General features: G+C 55.6%; 3 protein-coding genes across 3 annotated transcripts; all 3 read right to left on the reverse strand.

The window, feature by feature from the left end:
- Positions 1 to 141: 141 nt before the first annotated feature.
- On the reverse strand, positions 142 to 5,035 carry LOC311203680 (acrosin-like; the record flags this gene model as incomplete). Its single annotated transcript, XM_084278435.1, has 5 exons — positions 142 to 284; positions 3,306 to 3,483; positions 3,854 to 3,999; positions 4,277 to 4,542; positions 4,875 to 5,035. 5 exons carry the CDS (start codon positions 5,033 to 5,035, stop codon positions 142 to 144), a joined length of 894 nt encoding a protein of 297 aa, XP_084134561.1.
- A 186-nt stretch (positions 5,036 to 5,221) lies between these two features.
- Positions 5,222 to 10,115, reverse strand: LOC311203681 (acrosin-like; the record flags this gene model as incomplete). The annotated part of the gene is made up of 5 exons (XM_084278436.1): positions 5,222 to 5,364; positions 8,386 to 8,563; positions 8,934 to 9,079; positions 9,357 to 9,622; positions 9,955 to 10,115. The coding sequence occupies 5 exons, from the start codon at positions 10,113 to 10,115 to the stop codon at positions 5,222 to 5,224; spliced, it is 894 nt and encodes a 297-aa protein (XP_084134562.1).
- Positions 10,116 to 10,301: 186 nt separating this feature from the next.
- Positions 10,302 to 15,195, reverse strand: LOC311203682 (acrosin-like; the record flags this gene model as incomplete). Its single annotated transcript, XM_084278437.1, has 5 exons — positions 10,302 to 10,444; positions 13,466 to 13,643; positions 14,014 to 14,159; positions 14,437 to 14,702; positions 15,035 to 15,195. The coding sequence occupies 5 exons, from the start codon at positions 15,193 to 15,195 to the stop codon at positions 10,302 to 10,304; spliced, it is 894 nt and encodes a 297-aa protein (XP_084134563.1).
- Positions 15,196 to 15,283: the final 88 nt, after the last annotated feature.

The following is a 15,283-nucleotide window of genomic DNA, read 5'->3' on the forward strand; positions in this document are numbered from 1 at the left end:
AGAAGATCGTTACTGTCCTGCTCAATGACTTGCTGCTGTTCAGGCTGAAGGTCAGCCGTCTTCCCTCCCCGCAAGGTGCTGTATGGACAGGAGGGCCAGGGAACGCCATGGAGCGTGCACCCATCTGCCTCTGTTTTGGCTTTAGCCCCGTAGACAAGCGGTGCCAGCAGCCTGGGTGCTGGCAAAGATCCGAGGGCCCCACAGGGGGTTCAGGAAGCCGTGGCGTGGCCATGGGGGACAAGTGGAAACCCTCCAGTGAATCCCATAAGGCTTGCCCATGCTACCTTCAAGAGCCAAGGGCCACTTACCAGCAGGTATCCCATGTGCCCTGCACAGGCCAGCACAAGGACAGCAAAATGAGGAAGGAGAGCAGTTTCATGTCTGTCAGGAGGAGCAGCAGGAGAACGTGGTAGCTGCAAGAAGCAAGCAGAGCTTGTTACCCACAGCGCAGCAGCTGACAGAGTGCTCACAGTACTCCCGTTGCCTGGGGTGCCCTTGGCCACAGGGCTGATGTCACAGATCCACTGGTTCCAGGTGCTAGGCACAGCCTATGGGGCGAGGGGAGGGGCAGCATGGGGGCGTTCCAAGCTGAAGAGAGGACAGAAGTGGTGCTTGGACACCCCTGGGGTTACCCATAAAGATAAATTTTCATGGGGACAGAAATGTGTTTGGGTCAGTGCTTTGACACTCCTTAGTTTAGGGGTAAACGTACTGACCTGCTTTGCTAACAGCTCTGCTTTTGAAGAAGGGCGGAAGGAAGGACTGATAAGAAGCCTGCTCTGCTCCAAAGTGTCCTTGGAGAAGAGCTGAAAAGACTAATCACAGAATCATAGGGGTTGGAAGGGACATCAAGAGATCACCGGGTCCAATCCCCCTGCCAAAGCAGCTCCCCAGCTCATATTGCACAGAGAGGCATCCAGACGGGTCTGGAATATCTCCAGAGAAGGAGACTCCACCACCTCCCTGGGCAGCCTGTCCCAGGGCTCTGTCACCCTCACTGGGAAAAAGTTCTTCCACATGTTGGTGCGGAACTTCCCGTGCTCCAATTTGAAGCCATTGCCCCTTGTCCTAACCCCACAGACCACTGAAAAGGGGCTGGCTGATTCCCCCTGCATCCCCTGCTTCAGATAATGATAGACTTTATTTAGGTCCCCCCTTAGTCTTCTCTTCTCAAGGCTGAAGAGTCCCAACTTACTCAGCCTTCCCTCATAGGGGAGATGCTGCAGGCCCTTAATCATCTTCGTAGCCCTTCTTTGGACTCTCTCCAGGAGATCCCTGTGCTTTTTATACCAAGGAGCCCAGAACTGGACACAATACTCCAGGTGGGGCCTGACCAGGGCAGAGTAGAGGGGGAGGAGCACCTCCTTTGACTGCTGGCTACACTCCTCCGGATGCACCTCAGGATCCCATTGGCTCTCTTAGCCACTGAGGCACACTGCTGGCTCATGGCCAACAGGTCGTCAACCAGGACCCCCAGGTCCTTCTCCACTGAGCTCTTCTCCAGCTCAAATCCTCCTTCCTACCCTTTTTAAAGACCGGAGTGACATTGGCCATCCTCCAGTCTTCAGGCACCTCTCCTGTTCTCCAAGACCCGTCAAAGATGATAGAGAGCGGCTCAGCAATCACTTCTGCCAGCTCCCTCAGGACACATGGATGCATCCCATCCGGGCCCATGGATTTATGTGCATTAATTCTTTTGAGACCCTCCTGGACCACCCCCACCTCAAACAGAGGGAAGCTCTTCATTTCCCAAACTCTATTACTTACTTCCAGTGCTGGGGGTCCCGAGGGGCCTTTGAAGTGAAGACAGCAAAGAAGGCATTCAGTATCTCCACCTTCTCAGCATTCCCCATAACCAGGACACCCTTCTCATTCAGCAGTAGACTCACATTATCCCTGGTCATCTTACTATTCACATATCTAAAAAAAACCCTTTTTATTATCCTTTATGTCCCTTGCCAGTTTGATTTCCTGGTGGCCTTTAGCCTTCCTAGACGCATCCCTACAGGCCCTCACAACATTCCTATATTCTTTCCAGGTGCTCAGACCCTTTTTCCACAATTCATAGACCTTCTGCTTCCCTTTGAGGTTACTCATGAGCTCCCTGCTCATCCACACAGGTCTACTGCCATGCTTTCCTGATTTCTTGCTCAAAGGGATGTATCAAGAGGGATTATTCCCCCATCACCCTTAGCTCCGCCTCCGATGAGTCACCGCACCATGCGGTCAGGGGGTCTTGCTGTGGTGGGCGAGGGGGAAGTTGGGTGCCTCTCTCTCTCTACCTTTCTCCCTTCGCTTTTTTTACCCTCGTGGTTCTGTGCCCAGCCTTGCCGCTTTCAGGAAGGGTCCCTCAATGCGGTCTCCCACTCCAGAGCCCTTCTCCTCAGCGACTCAAGAGGAAACATCCTGCCGCTGCAGGTGCAACAGCTGGGGCACATCCAGAGATGCCTGAAGGCAACAGAAACTGGGCGGAAGGGACAGGTGGCAGGGGGAGATCACAACCACCCACCCAGCTCAAGGCCTGTGTAAACGCCCCAGTCCAGCACCTTCAAGCAGCATGCCTGCTAATTTGACTATGCTTGATGCGTTAATTACTCACCAATTAATGGAAATTTAGGCAGGCTTTTCTAATCCTGTAACAAGAGATACAGGTTGTAAATTCTGTGTGTAGGGGGCTAGTTTGGTGGAATTGCCACCTAGCACCCGTCTCTGTAGAGACATGGAAATAATCCTAAACCTCTGCTCTTCTTTCTCACCTCTGGGTGATGACAGGTTGCTCCAACCCACCATGGCTGCGAGCAACCTCCTCTCTGAGCTGACATGGTTGCAGGCCTTTGGAGTGACTCTTCCCCTTTGTGCCCTATGTGACTGTGGCTGGATTTTGGCTGCGAGGAACATGGAAGCACTTGCCCTTTCCCAGGAGACTTGTCCGAAGCTTGGTGAACAGTGAAAATGGGCAACTTTATTTCAAGAACTGGGCTGAAATCAGCAACTGTGTGAAACCCTGAGGAATGTGGGCGAGACAGAGCAGGCCTCTGACGCTGCGTATCAGAGGCCATTGGCCCAGCAGCAGACAGCGGTGGTACCATGCTGCCCAGCCTGGACGCTGTCCCTCCTGCTTCCTCATGCCTTTTCTTCCCACATGCCCCGCAGGAGCTCCCGCACCCCAGTGAAGAACTGCACCAGTTTCTCAATGGGAAATGGGCAGGAGGTAGGCCCACCCGCTGGAGCTGGTGTTGGGGCTGGCTTCTGCCATGGTCTTGAGGTGGTGAGGAAGTGACTCCATGCCTGTGCTGTTGGGGTACTCCTGAATGCCGAGCTGGCTCCCATCTGGACCAGGATCCATTCATAGAAGTGCTGGGTGGACGTGTAGATGCCAGGCCGCCTTGCTCTTGCACAGCCTGTGCCCCAGCTGGTCAATCCCACGAGCCAGAAGTACTCGGCATTCTTGTCCTGGCAGACAAGGGGGCCACCACTGTCACCCTGAGGGGAAGGAGAGAGCATGAAGGTGGTGTTGGGTGGCCATTGTCAGCACTATGGCTAGCTCCTTCCCATGAGCCAGAGATCCCCCTCTTGCCTGTGAGGGGATTGACTCTCCCTCAGCTCCGCGCAGTGATGCTGGATGCACAGAAGACTCATCTGCCAGGACTGGGATGTGGGCCTACAGGCTATCAAGAGCCCTAGGTGGGCCAAGGTGGGGCACCGGACAAGGACATGCTCATGGGGAAGGAGAGGCAAGTCCCAGCAGTGCTGGGAAGGTGACTTGCCAGGCAAAGCCCATGCCAGCAGAACTTTGGGCTGTTGTGACAGGGCTGCTAGTGGTGCTGGGGACCGGTTTGTCGCAGACTCCTACCTGGCAGGTGTCGATGCCACCCTGGGGATAACCAGCACACAGGTTGTGGCTGTGGATGGCCCCTCGGTACCAGTTGCTGCTGTTACACTGCTTGATGTCGATGAGGTAGACCTTGGCCTCCTGCAGCCTGTCGGTGGCTTCTGCAGCTGTGAGCAAAGAATGCAGCAGCTCATTCCTGGTTCTCCTCCCTGGTCTGGGTAAGCCCCTTGCCTAGGGCTTGGCTTGGCCTCCAGAATGCACTGTAGCAGTGTTTGCTTTGTGTCTTGCTTTGACTAATGGGTCAGGCCCGCCTCCTCTCTCTAGGCACACATCCCCGTGCAACCTGACTGTGTCGACATTTCGCCTCTGCTGCCTGAAAGCCCAGCCCGCCTCCCCAGTGTTCCATGCTTGCTCTCAGGACACAAGGAGTGCTCAGGAACTCACATCTTGCAGTTGTGGAGCCCCAGCCGCTGACATAGCAGTTGGTCAGCTCTGAAACTCTCAGCGAGGCATCAGGCACACAGGCAAGCTGGATGTAGTCATTGCACTGGACAGGCTGGTCCAATTCCATAAGCGCGATGTCATTCTTCTGTGTGATGTTGCTGTAGTGCTCGTGAACAATCACCTGCATGATACGGCGCACTTGTGCCTCAGGACCCAGCCGCGTCAACTGCGTGGCACCGATGACCACATGCCACATGCTGACGTCCCTGGAAGGCAGACAGAGAGAGCACTCAGAGCCAGCGGAGCTACGTGCTGTCACAGCCCAGCCGTTGTCTGCCACCTGCTCTTGACAAGGCAGAGAGGAAAGTGGTGCTACAGAGGGCCCAACCACCCTAGCACGCCTTGGGCACCAGGAACTTGGAGCTGGAGGCTGCTGGGAAGCAGTGGCGTGAGCCCACCTTTCTCCTGAGCTGGGCTGGGGAGAGTCCAGACAGTGGGTGTCCAGCGGGCGAATGGAACGGGATGGGGTGAGGGTAGCCTGAGGTGCTGTGGGCAGGGCAGCTGGGAGTGTTGTGTGCTGTTCCCTACTCCTCCTTACCAGACGTTGATGAAACAGTGGGCTGCTGTAAGGACCCACTGTGGGTGGATCAGGGAGCCTCCGCATATATGCCCTGTGCCCACGTTCCAGGGATTCTGGATGCTCACAATCCAGGGCCAGGCTCCCTTCTGGGCATCTCTGCCGCCCACAACACGCGACATGCCTGAGTTCCAGGCCATGGGCCGGTGCCCGCAGGTCCTGTAAGCAGAAGATCGTTACTGTCCTGCTCAATGACTTGCTGCTGTTCAGGCTGAAGGTCAGCCGTCTTCCCTCCCCGCAAGGTGCTGTATGGACAGGAGGGCCAGGGAACGCCATGGAGCGTGCACCCATCTGCCTCTGTTTTGGCTTTAGCCCCGTAGACAAGCGGTGCCAGCAGCCTGGGTGCTGGCAAAGATCCGAGGGCCCCACAGGGGGTTCAGGAAGCCGTGGCGTGGCCATGGGGGACAAGTGGAAACCCTCCAGTGAATCCCATAAGGCTTGCCCATGCTACCTTCAAGAGCCAAGGGCCACTTACCAGCAGGTATCCCATGTGCCCTGCACAGGCCAGCACAAGGACAGCAAAATGAGGAAGGAGAGCAGTTTCATGTCTGTCAGGAGGAGCAGCAGGAGAACGTGGTAGCTGCAAGAAGCAAGCAGAGCTTGTTACCCACAGCGCAGCAGCTGACAGAGTGCTCACAGTACTCCCGTTGCCTGGGGTGCCCTTGGCCACAGGGCTGATGTCACAGATCCACTGGTTCCAGGTGCTAGGCACAGCCTATGGGGCGAGGGGAGGGGCAGCATGGGGGCGTTCCAAGCTGAAGAGAGGACAGAAGTGGTGCTTGGACACCCCTGGGGTTACCCATAAAGATAAATTTTCATGGGGACAGAAATGTGTTTGGGTCAGTGCTTTGACACTCCTTAGTTTAGGGGTAAACGTACTGACCTGCTTTGCTAACAGCTCTGCTTTTGAAGAAGGGCGGAAGGAAGGACTGATAAGAAGCCTGCTCTGCTCCAAAGTGTCCTTGGAGAAGAGCTGAAAAGACTAATCACAGAATCATAGGGGTTGGAAGGGACATCAAGAGATCACCGGGTCCAATCCCCCTGCCAAAGCAGCTCCCCAGCTCATATTGCACAGAGAGGCATCCAGACGGGTCTGGAATATCTCCAGAGAAGGAGACTCCACCACCTCCCTGGGCAGCCTGTCCCAGGGCTCTGTCACCCTCACTGGGAAAAAGTTCTTCCACATGTTGGTGCGGAACTTCCCGTGCTCCAATTTGAAGCCATTGCCCCTTGTCCTAACCCCACAGACCACTGAAAAGGGGCTGGCTGATTCCCCCTGCATCCCCTGCTTCAGATAATGATAGACTTTATTTAGGTCCCCCCTTAGTCTTCTCTTCTCAAGGCTGAAGAGTCCCAACTTACTCAGCCTTCCCTCATAGGGGAGATGCTGCAGGCCCTTAATCATCTTCGTAGCCCTTCTTTGGACTCTCTCCAGGAGATCCCTGTGCTTTTTATACCAAGGAGCCCAGAACTGGACACAATACTCCAGGTGGGGCCTGACCAGGGCAGAGTAGAGGGGGAGGAGCACCTCCTTTGACTGCTGGCTACACTCCTCCGGATGCACCTCAGGATCCCATTGGCTCTCTTAGCCACTGAGGCACACTGCTGGCTCATGGCCAACAGGTCGTCAACCAGGACCCCCAGGTCCTTCTCCACTGAGCTCTTCTCCAGCTCAAATCCTCCTTCCTACCCTTTTTAAAGACCGGAGTGACATTGGCCATCCTCCAGTCTTCAGGCACCTCTCCTGTTCTCCAAGACCCGTCAAAGATGATAGAGAGCGGCTCAGCAATCACTTCTGCCAGCTCCCTCAGGACACATGGATGCATCCCATCCGGGCCCATGGATTTATGTGCATTAATTCTTTTGAGACCCTCCTGGACCACCCCCACCTCAAACAGAGGGAAGCTCTTCATTTCCCAAACTCTGTTACTTACTTCCAGTGCTGGGGGTCCCGAGGGGCCTTTGAAGTGAAGACAGCAAAGAAGGCATTCAGTATCTCCACCTTCTCAGCATTCCCCATAACCAGGACACCCTTCTCATTCAGCAGTAGACTCACATTATCCCTGGTCATCTTACTATTCACATATCTAAAAAAAACCCTTTTTGTTATCCTTTATGTCCCTTGCCAGTTTGATTTCCTGGTGGCCTTTAGCCTTCCTAGACGCATCCCTACAGGCCCTCACAACATTCCTATATTCTTTCCAGGTGCTCAGACCCTTTTTCCACAATTCATAGACCTTCTGCTTCCCTTTGAGGTTACTCATGAGCTCCCTGCTCATCCACACAGGTCTACTGCCATGCTTTCCTGATTTCTTGCTCAAAGGGATGTATCAAGAGGGATTATTCCCCCATCACCCTTAGCTCCGCCTCCGATGAGTCACCGCACCATGCGGTCAGGGGGTCTTGCTGTGGTGGGCGAGGGGGAAGTTGGGTGCCTCTCTCTCTCTACCTTTCTCCCTTCGCTTTTTTTACCCTCGTGGTTCTGTGCCCAGCCTTGCCGCTTTCAGGAAGGGTCCCTCAATGCGGTCTCCCACTCCAGAGCCCTTCTCCTCAGCGACTCAAGAGGAAACATCCTGCCGCTGCAGGTGCAACAGCTGGGGCACATCCAGAGATGCCTGAAGGCAACAGAAACTGGGCGGAAGGGACAGGTGGCAGGGGGAGATCACAACCACCCACCCAGCTCAAGGCCTGTGTAAACGCCCCAGTCCAGCACCTTCAAGCAGCGTGCCTGCTAATTTGACTATGCTTGATGCGTTAATTACTCACCAATTAATGGAAATTTAGGCAGGCTTTTCTAATCCTGTAACAAGAGATACAGGTTGTAAATTCTGTGTGTAGGGGGCTAGTTTGGTGGAATTGCCACCTAGCACCCGTCTCTGTAGAGACATGGAAATAATCCTAAACCTCTGCTCTTCTTTCTCACCTCTGGGTGATGACAGGTTGCTCCAACCCACCATGGCTGCGAGCAACCTCCTCTCTGAGCTGACATGGTTGCAGGCCTTTGGAGTGACTCTTCCCCTTTGTGCCCTATGTGACTGTGGCTGGATTTTGGCTGCGAGGAACATGGAAGCACTTGCCCTTTCCCAGGAGACTTGTCCGAAGCTTGGTGAACAGTGAAAATGGGCAACTTTATTTCAAGAACTGGGCTGAAATCAGCAACTGTGTGAAACCCTGAGGAATGTGGGCGAGACAGAGCAGGCCTCTGACGCTGCGTATCAGAGGCCATTGGCCCAGCAGCAGACAGCGGTGGTACCATGCTGCCCAGCCTGGACGCTGTCCCTCCTGCTTCCTCATGCCTTTTCTTCCCACATGCCCCGCAGGAGCTCCCGCACCCCAGTGAAGAACTGCACCAGTTTCTCAATGGGAAATGGGCAGGAGGTAGGCCCTCCCGCTGGAGCTGGTGTTGGGGCTGGCTTCTGCCATGGTCTTGAGGTGGTGAGGAAGTGACTCCATGCCTGTGCTGTTGGGGTACTCCTGAATGCCGAGCTGGCTCCCATCTGGACCAGGATCCATTCATAGAAGTGCTGGGTGGACGTGTAGATGCCAGGCCGCCTTGCTCTTGCACAGCCTGTGCCCCAGCTGGTCAATCCCACGAGCCAGAAGTACTCGGCATTCTTGTCCTGGCAGACAAGGGGGCCACCACTGTCACCCTGAGGGGAAGGAGAGAGCATGAAGGTGGTGTTGGGTGGCCATTGTCAGCACTATGGCTAGCTCCTTCCCATGAGCCAGAGATCCCCCTCTTGCCTGTGAGGGGATTGACTCTCCCTCAGCTCCGCGCAGTGATGCTGGATGCACAGAAGACTCATCTGCCAGGACTGGGATGTGGGCCTACAGGCTATCAAGAGCCCTAGGTGGGCCAAGGTGGGGCACCGGACAAGGACATGCTCATGGGGAAGGAGAGGCAAGTCCCAGCAGTGCTGGGAAGGTGACTTGCCAGGCAAAGCCCATGCCAGCAGAACTTTGGGCTGTTGTGACAGGGCTGCTAGTGGTGCTGGGGACCGGTTTGTCGCAGACTCCTACCTGGCAGGTGTCGATGCCACCCTGGGGATAACCAGCACACAGGTTGTGGCTGTGGATGGCCCCTCGGTACCAGTTGCTGCTGTTACACTGCTTGATGTCGATGAGGTAGACCTTGGCCTCCTGCAGCCTGTCGGTGGCTTCTGCAGCTGTGAGCAAAGAATGCAGCAGCTCATTCCTGGTTCTCCTCCCTGGTCTGGGTAAGCCCCTTGCCTAGGGCTTGGCTTGGCCTCCAGAATGCACTGTAGCAGTGTTTGCTTTGTGTCTTGCTTTGACTAATGGGTCAGGCCCGCCTCCTCTCTCTAGGCACACATCCCCGTGCAACCTGACTGTGTCGACATTTCGCCTCTGCTGCCTGAAAGCCCAGCCCGCCTCCCCAGTGTTCCATGCTTGCTCTCAGGACACAAGGAGTGCTCAGGAACTCACATCTTGCAGTTGTGGAGCCCCAGCCGCTGACATAGCAGTTGGTCAGCTCTGAAACTCTCAGCGAGGCATCAGGCACACAGGCAAGCTGGATGTAGTCATTGCACTGGACAGGCTGGTCCAATTCCATAAGCGCGATGTCATTCTTCTGTGTGATGTTGCTGTAGTGCTCGTGAACAATCACCTGCATGATACGGCGCACTTGTGCCTCAGGACCCAGCCGCGTCAACTGCGTGGCACCGATGACCACATGCCACATGCTGACGTCCCTGGAAGGCAGACAGAGAGAGCACTCAGAGCCAGCGGAGCTACGTGCTGTCACAGCCCAGCCGTTGTCTGCCACCTGCTCTTGACAAGGCAGAGAGGAAAGTGGTGCTACAGAGGGCCCAACCACCCTAGCACGCCTTGGGCACCAGGAACTTGGAGCTGGAGGCTGCTGGGAAGCAGTGGCGTGAGCCCACCTTTCTCCTGAGCTGGGCTGGGGAGAGTCCAGACAGTGGGTGTCCAGCGGGCGAATGGAACGGGATGGGGTGAGGGTAGCCTGAGGTGCTGTGGGCAGGGCAGCTGGGAGTGTTGTGTGCTGTTCCCTACTCCTCCTTACCAGACGTTGATGAAACAGTGGGCTGCTGTAAGGACCCACTGTGGGTGGATCAGGGAGCCTCCGCATATATGCCCTGTGCCCACGTTCCAGGGATTCTGGATGCTCACAATCCAGGGCCAGGCTCCCTTCTGGGCATCTCTGCCGCCCACAACACGCGACATGCCTGAGTTCCAGGCCATGGGCCGGTGCCCGCAGGTCCTGTAAGCAGAAGATCGTTACTGTCCTGCTCAATGACTTGCTGCTGTTCAGGCTGAAGGTCAGCCGTCTTCCCTCCCCGCAAGGTGCTGTATGGACAGGAGGGCCAGGGAACGCCATGGAGCGTGCACCCATCTGCCTCTGTTTTGGCTTTAGCCCCGTAGACAAGCGGTGCCAGCAGCCTGGGTGCTGGCAAAGATCCGAGGGCCCCACAGGGGGTTCAGGAAGCCGTGGCGTGGCCATGGGGGACAAGTGGAAACCCTCCAGTGAATCCCATAAGGCTTGCCCATGCTACCTTCAAGAGCCAAGGGCCACTTACCAGCAGGTATCCCATGTGCCCTGCACAGGCCAGCACAAGGACAGCAAAATGAGGAAGGAGAGCAGTTTCATGTCTGTCAGGAGGAGCAGCAGGAGAACGTGGTAGCTGCAAGAAGCAAGCAGAGCTTGTTACCCACAGCGCAGCAGCTGACAGAGTGCTCACAGTACTCCCGTTGCCTGGGGTGCCCTTGGCCACAGGGCTGATGTCACAGATCCACTGGTTCCAGGTGCTAGGCACAGCCTATGGGGCGAGGGGAGGGGCAGCATGGGGGCGTTCCAAGCTGAAGAGAGGACAGAAGTGGTGCTTGGACACCCCTGGGGTTACCCATAAAGATAAATTTTCATGGGGACAGAAATGTGTTTGGGTCAGTGCTTTGACACTCCTTAGTTTAGGGGTAAACGTACTGACCTGCTTTGCTAACAGCTCTGCTTTTGAAGAAGGGCGGAAGGAAGGACTGATAAGAAGCCTGCTCTGCTCCAAAGTGTCCTTGGAGAAGAGCTGAAAAGACTAATCACAGAATCATAGGGGTTGGAAGGGACATCAAGAGATCACCGGGTCCAATCCCCCTGCCAAAGCAGCTCCCCAGCTCATATTGCACAGAGAGGCATCCAGACGGGTCTGGAATATCTCCAGAGAAGGAGACTCCACCACCTCCCTGGGCAGCCTGTCCCAGGGCTCTGTCACCCTCACTGGGAAAAAGTTCTTCCACATGTTGGTGCGGAACTTCCCGTGCTCCAATTTGAAGCCATTGCCCCTTGTCCTAACCCCACAGACCACTGAAAAGGGGCTGGCTGATTCCCCCTGCATCCCCTGCTTCAGATAATGATAGACTTTATTTAGGTCCCCCCTTAGTCTTCTCTTCTCAAGGCTGAAGAGTCCCAACTTACTCAGCCTTCCCTCATAGGGGAGATGCTGCAGGCCCTTAATCATCTTCGTAGCCCTTCTTTGGACTCTCTCCAGGAGATCCCTGTGCTTTTTATACCAAGGAGCCCAGAACTGGACACAATACTCCAGGTGGGGCCTGACCAGGGCAGAGTAGAGGGGGAGGAGCACCTCCTTTGACTGCTGGCTACACTCCTCCGGATGCACCTCAGGATCCCATTGGCTCTCTTAGCCACTGAGGCACACTGCTGGCTCATGGCCAACAGGTCGTCAACCAGGACCCCCAGGTCCTTCTCCACTGAGCTCTTCTCCAGCTCAAATCCTCCTTCCTACCCTTTTTAAAGACCGGAGTGACATTGGCCATCCTCCAGTCTTCAGGCACCTCTCCTGTTCTCCAAGACCCGTCAAAGATGATAGAGAGCGGCTCAGCAATCACTTCTGCCAGCTCCCTCAGGACACATGGATGCATCCCATCCGGGCCCATGGATTTATGTGCATTAATTCTTTTGAGACCCTCCTGGACCACCCCCACCTCAAACAGAGGGAAGCTCTTCATTTCCCAAACTCTATTACTTACTTCCAGTGCTGGGGGTCCCGAGGGGCCTTTGAAGTGAAGACAGCAAAGAAGGCATTCAGTATCTCCACCTTCTCAGCATTCCCCATAACCAGGACACCCTTCTCATTCAGCAGTAGACTCACATTATCCCTGGTCATCTTACTATTCACATATCTAAAAAAAACCCTTTTTATTATCCTTTATGTCCCTTGCCAGTTTGATTTCCTGGTGGCCTTTAGCCTTCCTAGACGCATCCCTACAGGCCCTCACAACATTCCTATATTCTTTCCAGGTGCTCAGACCCTTTTTCCACAATTCATAGACCTTCTGCTTCCCTTTGAGGTTACTCATGAGCTCCCTGCTCATCCACACAGGTCTACTGCCATGCTTTCCTGATTTCTTGCTCAAAGGGATGTATCAAGAGGGATTATTCCCCCATCACCCTTAGCTCCGCCTCCGATGAGTCACCGCACCATGCGGTCAGGGGGTCTTGCTGTGGTGGGCGAGGGGGAAGTTGGGTGCCTCTCTCTCTCTACCTTTCTCCCTTCGCTTTTTTTACCCTCGTGGTTCTGTGCCCAGCCTTGCCGCTTTCAGGAAGGGTCCCTCAATGCGGTCTCCCACTCCAGAGCCCTTCTCCTCAGCGACTCAAGAGGAAACATCCTGCCGCTGCAGGTGCAACAGCTGGGGCACATCCAGAGATGCCTGAAGGCAACAGAAACTGGGCGGAAGGGACAGGTGGCAGGGGGAGATCACAACCACCCACCCAGCTCAAGGCCTGTGTAAACGCCCCAGTCCAGCACCTTCAAGCAGCGTGCCTGCTAATTTGACTATGCTTGATGCGTTAATTACTCACCAATTAATGGAAATTTAGGCAGGCTTTTCTAATCCTGTAACAAGAGATACAGGTTGTAAATTCTGTGTGTAGGGGGCTAGTTTGGTGGAATTGCCACCTAGCACCCGTCTCTGTAGAGACATGGAAATAATCCTAAACCTCTGCTCTTCTTTCTCACCTCTGGGTGATGACAGGTTGCTCCAACCCACCATGGCTGCGAGCAACCTCCTCTCTGAGCTGACATGGTTGCAGGCCTTTGGAGTGACTCTTCCCCTTTGTGCCCTATGTGACTGTGGCTGGATTTTGGCTGCGAGGAACATGGAAGCACTTGCCCTTTCCCAGGAGACTTGTCCGAAGCTTGGTGAACAGTGAAAATGGGCAACTTTATTTCAAGAACTGGGCTGAAATCAGCAACTGTGTGAAACCCTGAGGAATGTGGGCGAGACAGAGCAGGCCTCTGACGCTGCGTATCAGAGGCCATTGGCCCAGCAGCAGACAGCGGTGGTACCATGCTGCCCAGCCTGGACGCTGTCCCTCCTGCTTCCTCATGCCTTTTCTTCCCACATGCCCCGCAGGAGCTCCCGCACCCCAGTGAAGAACTGCACCAGTTTCTCAATGGGAAATGGGCAGGAGGTAGGCCCACCCGCTGGAGCTGGTGTTGGGGCTGGCTTCTGCCATGGTCTTGAGGTGGTGAGGAAGTGACTCCATGCCTGTGCTGTTGGGGTACTCCTGAATGCCGAGCTGGCTCCCATCTGGACCAGGATCCATTCATAGAAGTGCTGGGTGGACGTGTAGATGCCAGGCCGCCTTGCTCTTGCACAGCCTGTGCCCCAGCTGGTCAATCCCACGAGCCAGAAGTACTCGGCATTCTTGTCCTGGCAGACAAGGGGGCCACCACTGTCACCCTGAGGGGAAGGAGAGAGCATGAAGGTGGTGTTGGGTGGCCATTGTCAGCACTATGGCTAGCTCCTTCCCATGAGCCAGAGATCCCCCTCTTGCCTGTGAGGGGATTGACTCTCCCTCAGCTCCGCGCAGTGATGCTGGATGCACAGAAGACTCATCTGCCAGGACTGGGATGTGGGCCTACAGGCTATCAAGAGCCCTAGGTGGGCCAAGGTGGGGCACCGGACAAGGACATGCTCATGGGGAAGGAGAGGCAAGTCCCAGCAGTGCTGGGAAGGTGACTTGCCAGGCAAAGCCCATGCCAGCAGAACTTTGGGCTGTTGTGACAGGGCTGCTAGTGGTGCTGGGGACCGGTTTGTCGCAGACTCCTACCTGGCAGGTGTCGATGCCACCCTGGGGATAACCAGCACACAGGTTGTGGCTGTGGATGGCCCCTCGGTACCAGTTGCTGCTGTTACACTGCTTGATGTCGATGAGGTAGACCTTGGCCTCCTGCAGCCTGTCGGTGGCTTCTGCAGCTGTGAGCAAAGAATGCAGCAGCTCATTCCTGGTTCTCCTCCCTGGTCTGGGTAAGCCCCTTGCCTAGGGCTTGGCTTGGCCTCCAGAATGCACTGTAGCAGTGTTTGCTTTGTGTCTTGCTTTGACTAATGGGTCAGGCCCGCCTCCTCTCTCTAGGCACACATCCCCGTGCAACCTGACTGTGTCGACATTTCGCCTCTGCTGCCTGAAAGCCCAGCCCGCCTCCCCAGTGTTCCATGCTTGCTCTCAGGACACAAGGAGTGCTCAGGAACTCACATCTTGCAGTTGTGGAGCCCCAGCCGCTGACATAGCAGTTGGTCAGCTCTGAAACTCTCAGCGAGGCATCAGGCACACAGGCAAGCTGGATGTAGTCATTGCACTGGACAGGCTGGTCCAATTCCATAAGCGCGATGTCATTCTTCTGTGTGATGTTGCTGTAGTGCTCGTGAACAATCACCTGCATGATACGGCGCACTTGTGCCTCAGGACCCAGCCGCGTCAACTGCGTGGCACCGATGACCACATGCCACATGCTGACGTCCCTGGAAGGCAGACAGAGAGAGCACTCAGAGCCAGCGGAGCTACGTGCTGTCACAGCCCAGCCGTTGTCTGCCACCTGCTCTTGACAAGGCAGAGAGGAAAGTGGTGCTACAGAGGGCCCAACCACCCTAGCACGCCTTGGGCACCAGGAACTTGGAGCTGGAGGCTGCTGGGAAGCAGTGGCGTGAGCCCACCTTTCTCCTGAGCTGGGCTGGGGAGAGTCCAGACAGTGGGTGTCCAGCGGGCGAATGGAACGGGATGGGGTGAGGGTAGCCTGAGGTGCTGTGGGCAGGGCAGCTGGGAGTGTTGTGTGCTGTTCCCTACTCCTCCTTACCAGACGTTGATGAAACAGTGGGCTGCTGTAAGGACCCACTGTGGGTGGATCAGGGAGCCTCCGCATATATGCCCTGTGCCCACGTTCCAGGGATTCTGGATGCTCACAATCCAGGGCCAGGCTCCCTTCTGGGCATCTCTGCCGCCCACAACACGCGACATGCCTGAGTTCCAGGCCATGGGCCGGTGCCCGCAGGTCCTGTAAGCAGAAGATCGTTACTGTCCTGCTCAATGACTTGCTGCTGTTCAG

Source organism: Gallinula chloropus (assembly GCF_964237585.1).
Source record: "Gallinula chloropus genome assembly, chromosome: Z".
Classification (NCBI taxonomy): domain Eukaryota; kingdom Metazoa; phylum Chordata; class Aves; order Gruiformes; family Rallidae; genus Gallinula; species Gallinula chloropus.